Source organism: Petromyzon marinus, chromosome 17 (assembly GCF_048934315.1).
Source record: "Petromyzon marinus isolate PM22_M1 ecotype Great Lakes invasive population chromosome 17, UKy_Petmar_22M1.pri1.0, whole genome shotgun sequence".
NCBI classification, from domain to species: Eukaryota; Metazoa; Chordata; class Hyperoartia; order Petromyzontiformes; family Petromyzontidae; genus Petromyzon; species Petromyzon marinus.
Window position 1 is genome coordinate 20,957,794 of NC_133683.1, and position 15,391 is coordinate 20,973,184.

The following is a 15,391-nucleotide window of genomic DNA, read 5'->3' on the forward strand; positions in this document are numbered from 1 at the left end:
TTCTGGACAGCTAGTTTGGTGAGCTAATCCATCAGTTCCTTTGAGTAGGACAGCATCATTATAACTGTATATATTACACAATGTGTAACTGTGTGGTTTGCAATAAGCCTGTGTATGTTGTACGTGTATAGATTTTGCATGCAGATGTATTTAATCCAAATAGGAACAAAAATCAATAGTAAACAATTTAGTTTGGCTCTCTGCTCATTTTCTTTAACCTTTCAGATATCACCACTTCATTTTAAGGAAACAAGAATTGCCATTAGGAATACAATTACATGACAAGCGAGATGGGCAATTATTGGTTCACTGCTATTAAAGGCAATGGGCCCAATTTCAATTGATGGCCATACCGATGTGAAAATGATGGAAGGCAATACACTTTAACCTCGCATTCAAATTTGGATCCCCTTTATATAAAAAACTGGTTAAAATGTAACATCACAAATGCGGTAGAACATTTGTATGCACTCAGCAGCCGACAGCGGTTATTCAGATAATGTTTAGTCACTTTAAAATGTGGACACCAAGTGAGATCAAAGGCCCGATGCACGTGTCTGCAGGAAAGTTCTTGTGATTCGATGGACAAAATCCACACGTTATCCCCCCCCCAGTGCCAATTCCTTTCATCCTCTATAAATATACACTTAAGAACTCTTTATTCTCTCGTCTGCCACTTACTCGTTGCTTCCCTGCCATTTACAACCTACCGCTACCGCCCCCCGGTTCTTCTCCAGGCTGAATGAATTAGAGATGTTGTTGCCTCAACCGTCACACATTACGGGACGATTCACCACCTGCGCAGGGGTCACTGGTGGTGGAGACGGCTTGCGCACGTTGTGTTTTTCCACCGATAAATCTGCCCAACTCGTGTTTTGTTTTTATTTGGTTTGGCGTTCATCATTTACTTATTGCTCCCTTAAGCGTTTTTCGGGTTGGACTGTGTGTCCTACTGGACATCTATAAACCTACTGGGCATCTGTGAAAGAGAGCTTCTTAGCTCGTTGGATTCTTCCAGTCTAAGATTCTGATTCGGTGTTGTTCGTCATGATATCCGACATTTCACATCGTGCGCTGAAAGCTTCTTTAGGAACCGGAAAAGCTCTGAAACGTCGGACATCTTGGGGAACAACGTGCAGGGGAGCTGTACAGCACAACTGCAAAAAACCTAGGAGAGCATTTATTGTTTATTTATTAATTACTTAGTTTGAATGTCCTTTGTATGCTTCATACTGGACAGCATCTTAAGATGCTTGTGATATTTAGACACTACAGCACATACATTTGGGCGTACAGTCGTGATCGCACGGCACTACGAAGCGAGGCGACCCGAGTTTGATTCCCGGCCATGGCTATCATCAGTAGCAAGTGACATTTGAACAATTCCTTGGCTTCCCCCCCTATTCACCAGCCTGCATTGACGAGTGTGGTGATGCATGGTCAAACAACCCCCATGAATGTCGCCGTGTTGGGGAGCTCTTCGTCCAGAAATGGATTGACAAATGCTTGAAAAGTATTATTCTGAGAAATTATATGCGGTTTGAAATGTGACGCAATTTTTGTTTTTGTTCAAAACGCACACTGCGACATGTGCCCACTGAAAAAGAATCCATCGTGCACAAATTATATCAGGTGCTGAAGTGTGTGGATACTTACATGCCGGATCCATTTCAAGAATGATGTTCTTTGCCTGTGAAAAAAAAACACAACACGGGCTTTATTGGCAAAATAAACCAGTGGAAGTGCATCAATAACATTTCAATTAGCACGTGTCTCTTTACGTCGCGTCATAAGGAGGTGATTATTAAGGAAGTTTATTTCAAACACTTAACTTCAAAAGCTCCCAGCATGTGCAACAAAGTACCTTAAAAGGTTAGCTCAACCTACGGGTTTGTGATAACACCATTGGGATTTTACATAATTGTATATATATTTTTTGATCTCATATGGAATAATAAACAGTTTGAAAAAGACGTGAATTTTAAACGTAAAAGAGGTTCTCATCATGAATTGGCTGTCGGCCTAAATCCAAAATGCATATTGGGGCTTAAATTATTCATCGATAAAACAGAACACGGGGTACTCATTCCACCCTGTTTATAGCACAGGTCTGTTCATTTCTAGATTTAAAGCTGTCGTGACTGCAAGGATCCATACTCTTTGGTTCTATTGGGTAAAGTTTTGAATAGATCATCTCTTTTTTCCATAACATCAGAGAATAATAATACGTTGCAGCAATATCGGCTGCTATAAAAGTAAGTGGTTCGTTAAGACCGTGATTGCAATAAGTTCAAATCGAGCCGTGCTGGGCCTATAGTCCAGCACTTTTGAGACAAGGCATGGTGATCTGCAAGTGGGTTGTAAGCTTGCGTTTGACCTTTTAGTGATTACCCCTCATATGCGTGAGTTTTCTCCAGTTACTTTGAATACTTATCACGCACGTGCAAAATTTACTTTTTTTTTATTTTGTTATTTTTTTTCCCTGCCAATTTTATCCCAGTTCCACAAGTGGTGTCATTATGCCTTCTGGCAGTGTCCATTCAGAACTCGTACAGAATAGTCGATTACCCACTGTGGAAGGTGAGATCACAGATCTACTTCTGAAATCCCTTCAAAGTGATTATCTTTACCCACACAGACCTTAAATGAACAGATTTTTGTGAAACTGATATTTGAACAAAAATCTATTCGTTGCAATCTTTTCGAAGTACAGTCATTAAAAAACAACTAAATTTTCTGATGTTATTGGTGACTGGAATGAGACCATAAACTCACAACTATGGGTGGCTGTAACCCAGATTAACATTCAGTATCTCAGCCCTGCTGGTTCAGTGCTCCAACCTCTGAGCCACCTTTCCACTTCACGCAAAACACTCCTTAAAATAAATTTTCCAAGGTTTACAATGTGGGATGAACAAAAAAAAATCCACACTTTCAGCCTTTCCCATATAATCAAATCAAAAAATTATTAATGAATCCCAGTGAGGACCAACTCAGCCATCATCCTTCCAGATGACTGCCAACTGTACGGAAGCCAAACAGGTTCCCCTATGAATAAACTAGCCCCCACCAGAGAAAATTTCTATATTTAGCTCGTAACTGCCCAAAGGTCATCGGGACAATAATATTTCTTTGAGTAGCAGGCAGCAAGTTGACAGACAGTCGGCTGCACTCACCTTGTCCGGCACAGTAGATGGATGGTTCTCGAGAATGAGCCTCTTGATGTGGTGAATCCACTGACTCTTTTCCTCTTGAGTCTTCGCCTGTCAAGTGAAAAGGGCACACCGTGATATGATACAGAAGGGCACCATCTACTGGCGTGTCTCTACAGACCGTGGCACAAACCTCCAACTGGATAGAATGTCCATAATAGAGGCTTTTGGGTTAGATCACGGAAACATAAATGTGTCGTTAAACCCGCCACCACCCGACACAGCCAATTAGTAAGGTTTGTCACGTAAACAACTAGAATTGGAAACGTTGTGGGTTTACTCTCCAACACACCGTTGTGCTGAACTAGCAACGAATTGGCATGTTCCGCTTACGTGACAAACCTTACTAATTGGCTGTCGTGTGGTGGCGGGTTTAATGACACATTTATATTTATGCGAACTCAAAAACCTCTATTTTGGATAATATTGGTCGCGAAAGTCTACGTGTGAAACTGGATAGAATGTCACCGCATAGATTTGTTCAGTTGTACTGCACAGCGAGTTTACTTGAGAGTGGAACTTTTAGAGAAAACAAAAGGGGCGGTTAAAATGCAATACATTAAGAGGTGGTGGTTGGTGGATCACACAAACATCTGATTAAGGGCCACTGGCCAAGATATCCGACAACGCAGTACGTATATATGCAGTGTTATTTATGAACTAGGAGTTGTTTGGGGGCATCTGTGGCGCCCCTCACAACCATTTACGACCTTCGGCCAGGAATATCACGAAAAAAATTGCACACGAACGACACATTCACGCAAGCACCCGATGCTCCGTTTTGAAGTTTGAAAATGAAACATATTTTGAATTGTATTATGTTTTGAATTAGATCATTTTATTTCTTCATTAAAAGCTTATATCATTTTACATCTGGAATACTTAATTGAAAACGACATTTCGTGTGAATTTCCTCTCGTCGTTAAGTAGATGGCCTTGCTGGGGGTTTGGTTCGATGATGACTTTCACCCGCCCCTCTATAGCCCCGCCAAGCGTTGGTTGGCTGCTTGGTCCCGGTCACTTGACGCACTTCAACCAATCCGTGCCGCGTTAGTCACAGAATGACAGAAATGACAAAATGATATACCTGGGTGTTTATATATTAGGATGGTGAAAATTGCATTTTTTTTATTTGTCACATGAATGAGGACCCCATCTGCATGGTCACAAGATGACATATAAGGCAGTACAGCAAGTAGATATTTGCCTATCTATATCATTTGTTTGAGTTTCTTCCCACACAAAAGTACTAAAATAAGAAATATGTCAAACATCTGAAAAGCAGGAACCTCCTGAAAGAGAAACTCATAACTCAGTTGATATACTCCCAGCAATACACAGGACGTGATCATTATCATTATTATTAGAAACTGACCTGAAACGTGTACCGTGGCTTTTCATTTTTGTAATGCCACACACAGAACTCAAGCTCCCTGGGTTGTTCCAAAATCATGAGGTTTCGGCACTGAAATAAAATGAATTGAGAATGTTAATACAATGCATTTAACTTCAATGATTTGTATTTATTACACGATGAAATATGCAACTGCATGATTTTAGGCAAATACCGTGATAGATTGATTACAAACACAGGTTCACACCTTAAAAACCACTGGTGTATAAATATATATTCTTTACCTAATCAACGGTTGAACGGTCCTTTACAAAACAATGAATGAACAGAACTATGTTTTAATATAGGCTAGCCATAAAAAGTGATTTTAGAAAAAAATATAAGCACAGAATTGTAATATTAATTCCAAAATACCAATATTAAGGCTATTATTTACACAATATTAATTAATAATAGATATTCGAATGCATGCATATATACACATTCATGCATATATAATATGCATACATAATGTATGTTGAACTTTTTACGCACCGTAGGTAGTCAACCGTGCTAATTGGTGGTGCGATAATCTAGTATATCACAATGAAATGAGAGGGGATATACATCTTGGTGTTTTAAATTTGTTTTAAATGTAGCGATCCTTGTCATTCCACTCCCTGATGAATGCGTCCCCGTGTCATATCAGTCATGGATTTTTTTTTTACCATAATTCACCACGTCGGTTCATGCTGGTTGGCGTAGGGTGGGGCACAGTTCAGACATCGCTCGGGCTGCCAAGTTCATAGCGCGTTGTGCTAACCACTGTGCCACCACTCCCCCAACTGGGTTATACTGTATTATAATACGCAAAACATGCATCCGCAATTGAACACTGCCTTGGGAGGGGAGACCAATGGATGGTTACTACCAAACTATTTTTATTTTACCAGATAAGGCCCACTGAGCTATACAGCCCTTTTTCAGAAGCGACCATGTCCAGGCCACAAATGATAGCTCAACGAAGTGGCTTATCAAGTGGAAATTTAAAGCAGCCGAGTAATCTAAACGCATGTTTCTAAATGTGGAGGGAAAAACTGGAGGACCCGGAGAAAGATCCACGCGACCACGGGGAGAACACGCAAAACTCCAAATATACAGCAGGCGTCAGGGTTTGGATCGAACCCATGGCCTCCTGTATACCAGGCGAGACAGTCAACATTTCGCAACTGTGGCGCCCTATTAATCTTCTCGCGCAGTCCAACCTTGATCTCGTTCTTGAACAAGAACATCCCGTCGTCGCGCTTCTTGGTGATGAGCAGAGAGCTGTCGAAGAGGAAGAGGGCTCGCTCCTTGCGCGTTCGGTGCAAGCGGAAAGACCCCTCCAGCGCCAGATCCCCAAGTATGCTCAGGTCCTGCTTGAGGTTGATGAGCAATCCACGCAACTCCTGGCCACGAAACACCACAAAGACAAAGGTCCCCTGTGTAGCCTTTCACAGCCCAATTGGAACAAGGCGATGAGCATCTGTTAAGGCTGGCACCGGCACATGGGAGCGCAGTGTAGCCAGAAACCGTCTCTGGCCATCGTTGTTTTCTGCCCAGTGCTGATGTTTGTTTAATGCCCATTCACATATCCACTTAAGGACTCATTTGTTTTGTTCCCGAGTCAATCAGGTGACGGGCTTTCCGGACAAATGTTTTATAAATATTACAATCAGTCCAGGCAATCATGAAACATTTATCTGAAAGGCCCATTGGCTTGACTGACAAGCTGTTTGTATTTACATGTTGATAGTTATGCAGAGAAACTCACTTGCATCTGCCAATTTTATCTGTTTGCTGTACTGCTCCACAACGGAGCATAATGAGGTTGTCTGCTGCATTTAACGATGTTTATAGAATTGGTTTAGAGGACAATGTTCAACAATCCCAGTTGACTCACTGCGCACGTTTTTCAAAAACGTGTGCACATTAACCCAGCCTGTAAATACCCGGTGAGCAATTACATCAGTGGCTGTTAACATTCACGTGTACCACCACCTTGTCAATCCACTGCTGGATGAAGGCCTCCCCACACCTTGTGGGCCACAGGGGTTTTTGACAAAAATCACCACGCTGGTCAGTGCTGGGTTGATGAAGGCGGGCAGTGTAGAATTTGGGAGGGCATATAATACAGAACAGTGGATTCATTCCAAAAATCCAAAAAGTGGACAAAGATACAACATTTTGGGCCATCTGAATTTTTTCATCTTTGTTTCAGATCGATCCGAAAAAATGTATATCACGACCATAACATCATTTCTGCACTTCTTTACGGATACATGTTCAACCATTGTGACAATAGCAAATAAACTCAAACGTCTGAACATAAATCTGTCATTGTCGATGTTAAATACCAAATGAGCTTGATTATTTTTTTTAAATCTCTGAAACTCATCCCTAATGCATACTGCAATGTGCATCAACAAGCCCTCACGGGCATACTCGTAATAAAACGGCGCGCACGTGTATGCACCTGTATCCTGATGGCGTGCTCATGCTTGCGTTTCATCTCATTGATGTGCCAGGCGACGCCATGCATTGCCGACAAAGCATCCTGCACCACCTCGTAGCCGTCCGTGCTCTTGTCCAGCCGCTTCTCAATTTCCTGCAACGGGGGAGGCACGGTCGCATTCCCGGTGAGGATTCATGGTTATGGGACTGAGGGGCGGCGGCGGGATGTTATCTCCCTCGCCTGGTATGCAGGAGGACGTGGGTTCGACTCCAACCCTGGCGCCGATTGATTATTTGGAGTTTGCACGTCTCTCGCTCTCTCCCCGTGGCCGTGTGGATTTTTCTCCGGGTCCTCTGGATTTTCCATCCACATTTAGAATCAAAATTCATTTAGAGTATTTGGCTGCTACTATGAATTCCCACGTGATAAGTCACTTCGTTGAGCTACGATTTGTGGCCCGGTCGCTTCTGAAAAAGAGCTACATAGCTCAGTGGGCCTTACCTGGTAAAATAAAAAAAAAATGGTTTAGTTTAGAGTCTCAGAGCTCACGACGGGAGTAGCGTGACTTGCAGCACACACGCCCACTACACTTCGTCTCCCCAGGTAGGCCAAGGGTTGGTTCACAGATATTACACAGCCACTGATGTTAGCCGTGCCTGGCAATCGAACCCAGATTGTCGGGTTCAAGGCGCAGCGCGCCAACCGCTGGCGCCACCGTTCCAGGTACCAAACGAGGCACACGCGTGTAGACACATGTAGCCCGCTCATCCCGAGTGCCTGGCAGGAAGACTCTGTGGGTCTTTCGGTAGCACTAAGTGTATTGGACTTGTACTGCCGACTCATTCCGTAGCAATGCAATCAAGGTGGGGGGAAGCTGGGAGGGGGCCCGTACCTTTCTGTTCCCGACGAAATGACCCAACTTACTCAGCCCTCTCCGGGGCAGCACAAATAACTAGGTGTGTTTTATTAATTTAATGATTCTGGCTGTTTGTAGAGCCACCTGAATTAATTGACCACACCTACAATGTGAGCACCTTGCAAAAGTGCAAGGCGACTCATTTCAGCTCATCAGGATGCAACAAAATTACTTCAAAGAATTGCTTTCAACCAAATCTCCATGCATGCAGCACTCTGCTACAACACCTTTGCTAATTTGCAGCAAATACTGTCTCATCCATTTCTGCTAAGGGTCACTCGAATCTAGGGCTGGCCTCTTGATGTCGGCAACAAAGACACGTGGAGCAAAACAAAATTTGCTCGTGTGCCACACGAGGCAACCACCCAAGACCATAAAACTCGATTCATGATTTTAATGCTTTAACACCCAGTGACCTGTGAGAGGAGGGAAGGAACAGCGCAACTAGCGGGCTTCCTATGCTGTAAATACACACTCGTAAAAAAAAATACAGATTGCATTATAATTATTGACCGCGAAGTCAGTGACGCGCAAGTGAGCAGCCCGCATGAAAAGGTTACAGAGTAATGCAATGACATAGACAGAGTCCCCCTCATGGCAAACCTCATAAGAACCTCTTTGACCCCATCTCCCCCTCTTCTTCTGTCCTCTCCCTCTGCCCCGGCAAACGCCATCTTCTCCATCGACCTCTCATCGCCCTCCGCGTGACGAGCCAAGTGTTTGCTCCGTTTCCTCTGCCTACTCCGGTATCCCGAAACGGGCTTCATTTACTTGGCTCAACCATCCAGCCGTCTTCTGCTACGACGTCAGTGCAAATGTACTGGCGGTGGCCCGGGAGGCTCGGAGGTTCAGGGCACTGAGCTGGCACCGCTGAGACCCTGGGTTTGAGAATCCTGGCAGCTGCCTGTGATTAAACCGGGTCCTCAAGTGTAGCGAGTCGATGGTCTCGGCACAACAAAACAGATCCGTCACGTAAAATTTGGTGCTGCACTTTTCTTTGGCTAAATTCCAGCCCTGCAAAAAAAAATGGGAAAAATATGGTTTTGACCGTCATGCAACAAACCTCACTCTCCTCTAATATGCAGACCAGAGGTGACTTTAAAGGGATCCCAGAGGTTGCTCTGTGGTATCCGCTTCTGGGTGTTGTTCTCCGCCAAGTGTTGCACTGCTCTACGAGACGTCTGAAAGGAAGCTTCGTCTCCTCCCTCATGAACCCCTCCCTCCTCCAATGTTTCCCCATTCCCTTTAAATTAATTAAATCATCCCCAATGACCTAATAATGCTAATGTCCTGCTCTATGTACATCATATTGATTAATTACATATGCAAATGAAATGTATATGTAACAAAAAAATACCCATATTCTTAGTTTTTTTTTCGGTAAAGTCACGTTGAAGAGAAACAACAAAATAACAAGGTGTACTAGTCACAGGGATGTTTTACCATACTTCACCACGTTGGTGGGGGCTGGACCAGTTCAGATAACATTTTCTCACCACCAATGTCATCCACAGCCAGGAATCAAACTCAAGTTTACCGGGTTCATAGCACATTGTGCTAACCCTCTGTACCCATCACTCCCCACTGATGAATATTTCGTTTATCCACGAAAGCCTCTTCAAGCGCCAAGATTTCCAGGAGGGTCCTGAAGTGACATTCTCACGTGTAATCCCTCCTGACCATGCCACGCATAATCTCAGCTCTCTAAAGACGCACAAACAACCACATTTATAACCCTCATGTACATTCTCCCTGCTGGGTATAATAACCTTAATGATCGTGCTATGTTTCGATTTAAAGCTTTCGTGACTGCAAGGATTCATCTTCTTTGGTTCTTTCGGTAAAGATCTGTACCTTTCACCTGAAGACGGCCGCTTGCGTTGTGGCTGAAACGTCGTGAGAATTTTATTGTGTTATTTTATTATTTTATTCTCATTCTACGTGACTTTACCGAAAGAACCAAAGAAGATGGATCGTGCTATGTATAATCCCTCCTCTGCATACATTTCTCATGTTACCTTACTGTACATTCTCTTTCCAGACCAATCCACTTTCCATCCCCACCATGTATTTTTTTCCGTTAAAAGAGAGAGTTTATGACAGATGTGGTATTTTTTTATTTGTACCTGAGAAGCACTGCCAACAAAGATTTTTTTACTTAAATTTGATGTCTGTTTTGTTCTTGTACAGAAAGAGGATTCTGACAGACTACATGTAATCATCAACATACACTCAATATAACCCTTTTAAATCACCAGGATTGTATCTGTCATGCACGAGTATATCGAAACAAACAAATGTGAGTTTAAATGAAACATCCAAGAAATTAATTCGTAAAAAAGCACAAATATACTTTGGGATGTTACCGTGGTGTAATGGTGAACAAACTGGACTTGCAATCCAGAAGCCACCAGTTCAATCTGCCCTGGGACGGCAGCCGTAGAGACAATGGTACGAGTTTTTTTTTTAACTCCCTCCCGCTGTCCACCGACCAGTATAATGGCACATCATAGATGCATGTGGTGGGGTAAAGCGTGGGTATTCACATCTCTTCCAAGACGTCTAGCCAGCATGTAAAAGTAGGCCACATACCCCCTAGAGGGAGCTCTAAAGAGCATTTTAGAGCTCCCTCTCGTTCAGTGTTCTTCACTAATTTTCAGTGAGGACACTTTCCCCGATAAGGCATCATCAGTGTGAGGGCCACCACACATTTGAAACCATTGGGGTTTGACAGCAGTACGATGATGACGATGATGACGATGATGGGGTGGTGTTTTCACTGTGTGTATTTCCAGGGGTCTCGCATCTGGGGCCTTGCAATGAAAAACACTACTCTGTAATAGGTTTTTTTTGGGTTAGATCGCGTAAATATATAAATGTGTCATTAAACCCGCCACCACCCGACACAGCCAACTAGTAAGGATTGTCACGTAAACAGAACGTGTCAATTCGTCACTAGTACAGCACACCGGTGTGTTGGAGAGCCAAGCCACAACAATTACAAACCGAGTACGACGTTTCGCCAGTAATTACAACTAGCTTCATCAGGCGACAGCCAGATTGGTCGTGGGTTTTAACGACACATTTATATATTTACACGATCTAACCCAAAAAACCTCTATTATGGATGTTATTGGTCGCGAAAGCCTACATGTTAAACACTGCTCTAGTTGAACGCTCTTATGTGAGCAGTGGCAAGAACAAAAGCTGCACCTTTCCTTTAAAAAAACATTCCTTAAACCTTTTAAATAACTCCAGGTAAAGAGCCCACACTGTCACGGATGGGAAGCCGCATCCATAACACTGTGGAATGTCTCAGATGCAGCTGCATTGCGACGCTTTATAAACACAACTGCAACCGTTATTATATCACGTGCACTGAACACACACAACACACATGCATCTTGAGAGCAGTTACCGTAGTGTGAAGGGCCCCTAGAGTCACTGACCTGCAGCAGCAAGTGGTACTTGAGTATTCTCTGCACAGGCTTGAGCAGGAAAGAGCCAAGCGGGAGGTTGTGCTTCAGAGCCGCTTGGTGGTCACGGAAGAATTTGGCTGTGCTCTTGGTCCGCATGCACTTGGTCAGGAGCTCCATGGAGCTGCATGCACACATCCCGCGGGGGGGCACCGCCGCAGAGGTGAGGGATGTTGGGCCAGGCGCTGGAACGGCGGCTCAATGTGGGCACTTCAGCGCTGCACGAATTTGTTTATACACTTTCTATATGGGACCAATTGAACGGATGACACCCGCCGGCTAAAGAAGTTTGCAAACAAATATTACAAGTCCTCAATGCAGTGTCATACGATGGGATGTGGTAATGGTTGCCATTGGTCGAGGTGATCTGCCATCGCCAAGTTCTTCGGAGTGAGGTGCAGCCCAAATGAGCATTGAAGAGGTGGTGGAAATTACACATTCCTACGGCTGGGGTGTGTCTATCGACAGGACCACAGCTGTGGACTTCCCCACAATCCCGGCTGACTTGTGTTTTGTGGCCTTAGTTAATCTAGGAGAGAAGTGGGGGGAGGGGGGGGATACCAGTGGTATTGATTGGGGGACCTCCATATGAGTACGAGTGGAACAGACCACCCCCGTCACAAGAATATGAAATTTCAGCCACTAGTTCAAGCTGTAAACAGATTGTAAATATTGTGGATTTGCTCTCCAACACACCAGTGTGTGACAAACCTTGCTGATTGGCTATGTTGGGTGGTGGCGGGTTTAACAACACATATACATTTACGCGATCTACCTAAAAAAACGATATTATGGCTGTAAACAGAAGACGAGTGGAAGCATTTTGGGAAACACTTTGACTTGACTCGTTGGGAGCAGCTTCAATGAGTCTGACAGGATGATGCTTCAGGATGGTCCTGTGTGTTGGGACACTTCACCGCTTGTTTACGTATGATTTCAGCATACTTCTCCAAAAGGGTCGGTCAGTGCAGATCGGTGAAGCCCAGGACTGTGTCAGACACCGGGAATTAAACTTAGGTTGCCAAACTTATAGCACTGTACACTAAGCAATGCACCACTGCTCTCCCCAGATCAGTGTCAGGCAAATATGGCATTGGCTCTTTGTAGAGAACTGTGCGCAAGAAAAATATTTTTCATATTCCTGTCCTGTGTGTAGAAACCGTGCCCATCATGTGTTCAATGCACCACAGAACACATCGGTGGCATGTGTCAAGGGCTACAAATGAATGAAAAACAAAGGCTTGCAGACTTTGAGGCAATATTTCCCTCCGCTGACACATGTAGATGTAAGAAAATAACCCTCATCGACTGCTGTAGCAGAGCATTCTGTGTGATAATACAAAAAGAAATCAAGAAAATTAATTCCGTGTGCCAGCGTGGAAATGTTTTATCCATCGACCTTTTGGGCCTTCTAAACTTACAGTAACCTGCAGCATGTGTTCAAGCATGCAAACTATGGCCCGGTTACGCCATCCTTGGGTGCGTCAGCAGAATCAGGCGAGTTAAATTCTGCTGGGTTTGACAGACGTTATCGACGAGTTTGCCACCCCACCCCCGTCTCGTGTGCACTGTTCTGCATGGACACTCTCACAAACTTCCACAGTGTGGCAGCATTGCACAGACTACTCAATCAGCACACGCAACAGCGCGTGTTTTTGTGATAGTAATCAAGGTGTATTGATTTTATCGCTGGGATAGATCCGTTTTTTTTCTTTGACATTAATACCTGGGGAAGTTTGTGCAGTACTGTGTATATATCTCAAATCCTCCGCTCTGCAAAACAAACAAAAAACATCACCACAATGTTAAGCCACTCCACAGCATGAAATATGAAATTGGAAGCATTTGATTTGAATTAATCTGTTATTACAATGTATTGTCTTAGCGGAAAATGATTGGCACCAAACATAAGTGGAATATCCACGAAAGATTCACGACCTATTTGGACTGCCTTACTTTATCATTTACGATCATGTTTCTATTGTAATTCACTTCACGTTGATTCAAGAGGAACCCACATCAGATTCAGAATCTGTATATATCCTGGGGGAATCAGGGGTGGGTCAGCAACTTACATCAATAAAGAAATACAAGAATGGATACAAGAGTAAGATAGAAAAAAGTTAAGCAAGTCAATAATCAATAAATATATAGCATGAAAGTACATATTGCCCTTGTGCATTCATTATTGCAGATTTGTTAAGACCTAATGCAAGCTTGGGCAAGGCAGCAAACCCACAGATATCCAACACCACACCAAGACAATACAGTCTCTCGATTACATCGCACTCCATAATTGCACTTTCGATACCAGGGGTAAGCAAGGTTCATGGTTTCAAATCGCATGGCAGGAAAGCGACTCGTGCAGAGCAGACACCAACATGGCAGACACAATCGGACTCGCCACCAGGTTTAAAAGAGAGTGGTATCTGAACCTGCCTTTTCAACAAAGCATTCCGCTATGGCGACGGGATCATTGCTACAATCCTCCAACTCTTCCAGCAGCTCACTGCAAGCAACACACACACGCACACACACACATAATCAGCATATTTACAGAGTTTGTAGCACGCCAAGTTTACGCCTAGTTTGTGCTTCACTTTGCCTCTGTGGTGGTGGTGGTGGCGGCAGTCATCACACGGCCACACAACTACGATCTCCATGAGAGGTTTGTGGCAGCTTGCCAATTGTGCAGCTTTATGATGGCGGCTTCCAGAAACCAACAACGTGGAAGCAAGTGACATCATCAGCAAAAGCAAAAATAAACATGAAAATAATAATAGGATTTTACCCTTTCTCTGGCATTAAACAGGTGTTTACTTACATGTGTACACCCAAATTGCTTGCCATAAATCAACCAAAATACCTTGCTGATATCGTCAAGGTTCATAAACCATCCCGGTCATCCTCGCAGCAGTTTTTGACTTAACATTCAACACAGACAGTCACTGCCATCGCACGCTTTCAAATGCGCTTCTGCTGCTGTCTGGAATGCTCTTCCTTCCGATATGTTCACTACCAGTGATGAAATGTTAACTACCTGTTAACTACCTCGCCTGGTATACAAGAAGTCGTCTGCTAGATTCCGACCCTATAGTGCTTGTACATTTGGAGTTTGAATGTTCTCTCCATGGTTGCGTGGATTTTTTTCCAGGTCCTTGGGTTTTCCCTTCACATTTAGAAACATGCGTTTTAAGTATTTGACTGCAAAACATTTCCACATGATAAGCCACTTCGTTGAGCTATCATTTGTGGCTAGGTCGCTTCTAAAAAAGAGCTATGTAGCTCAGTGGGCCTTACCTGGTAAAATAAAAAATAGTTTAGATATTAGGAAGCCACTGGAGCTGTGCACTTTAACATCTAGATTGAAAACTCATTTCTTCAGAACTGCTTTATGTGTCGAGTATGTTCTCCTTCCCCCGCACCTTTAATTAGCACAGTTCGCGACTAACAGTGCGAAACAAGTTCAACATGCAAACATATATTAGAGCACATGGCCAGGGTGTACGGGGGTTCTCTGTGCCAGCTGTGAATGAAGCCACTGCGTCGAAATCTCCGATCTGTGACCGGTAAGCAATGATCAATGAGTCCCCCAGAGCTTCACGTAGATTCAGACTCAATTGGACTGACAGTAGCCTACTTTTTCTGACCACGAGGTGCATTCTGGAGGAGGAAACCAGTGAGATATAGAAAGATCGAGATAAATCTACACTGCCTGTGGTTTGTGAATGAGGTCTTGTTGTGTGCGGTGAAGCCTATTCCTTGCAGTCAGAATCAGAATGTTTTTTTATACTGCAGGAATCCGATGAGCTGTAAAGCTCTTTTTAACAGATGCCCAGTCGGGGTAAGTCAGTTGCGTGTCCAATCCATCACCGAGTCAATCAAAGCCACAGAAGCCAATCACTGTTCAGCTATGACAAAGTAGCCAATACAATAACGTGAATGACATAACTTGTGCGT

At 43.7% G+C, this 15,391-nt stretch overlaps 1 protein-coding gene across 2 annotated transcripts in view; it reads right to left on the minus strand.

Annotated features, from left to right (window-relative positions):
- LOC116943181 (uncharacterized) overlaps positions 1 to 15,391 on the minus strand; it is a 108,342-nt gene that overhangs the window by 37,364 nt on the left and 55,587 nt on the right. For both annotated transcript variants that reach the window (XM_032955815.2, XM_032955813.2), the window contains 8 exons: positions 13,871 to 13,940; positions 13,158 to 13,204; positions 11,405 to 11,555; positions 7,061 to 7,192; positions 5,811 to 5,993; positions 4,588 to 4,677; positions 3,177 to 3,263; positions 1,657 to 1,690 (listed from right to left, as the gene is read on the minus strand). In XM_032955815.2, the coding sequence (XP_032811706.2) occupies positions 1,657 to 1,690; positions 3,177 to 3,263; positions 4,588 to 4,677; positions 5,811 to 5,993; positions 7,061 to 7,192; positions 11,405 to 11,555; positions 13,158 to 13,204; positions 13,871 to 13,940 (794 nt within the window). The remainder of the gene's footprint in view (positions 1 to 1,656; positions 1,691 to 3,176; positions 3,264 to 4,587; positions 4,678 to 5,810; positions 5,994 to 7,060; positions 7,193 to 11,404; positions 11,556 to 13,157; positions 13,205 to 13,870; positions 13,941 to 15,391) is intronic.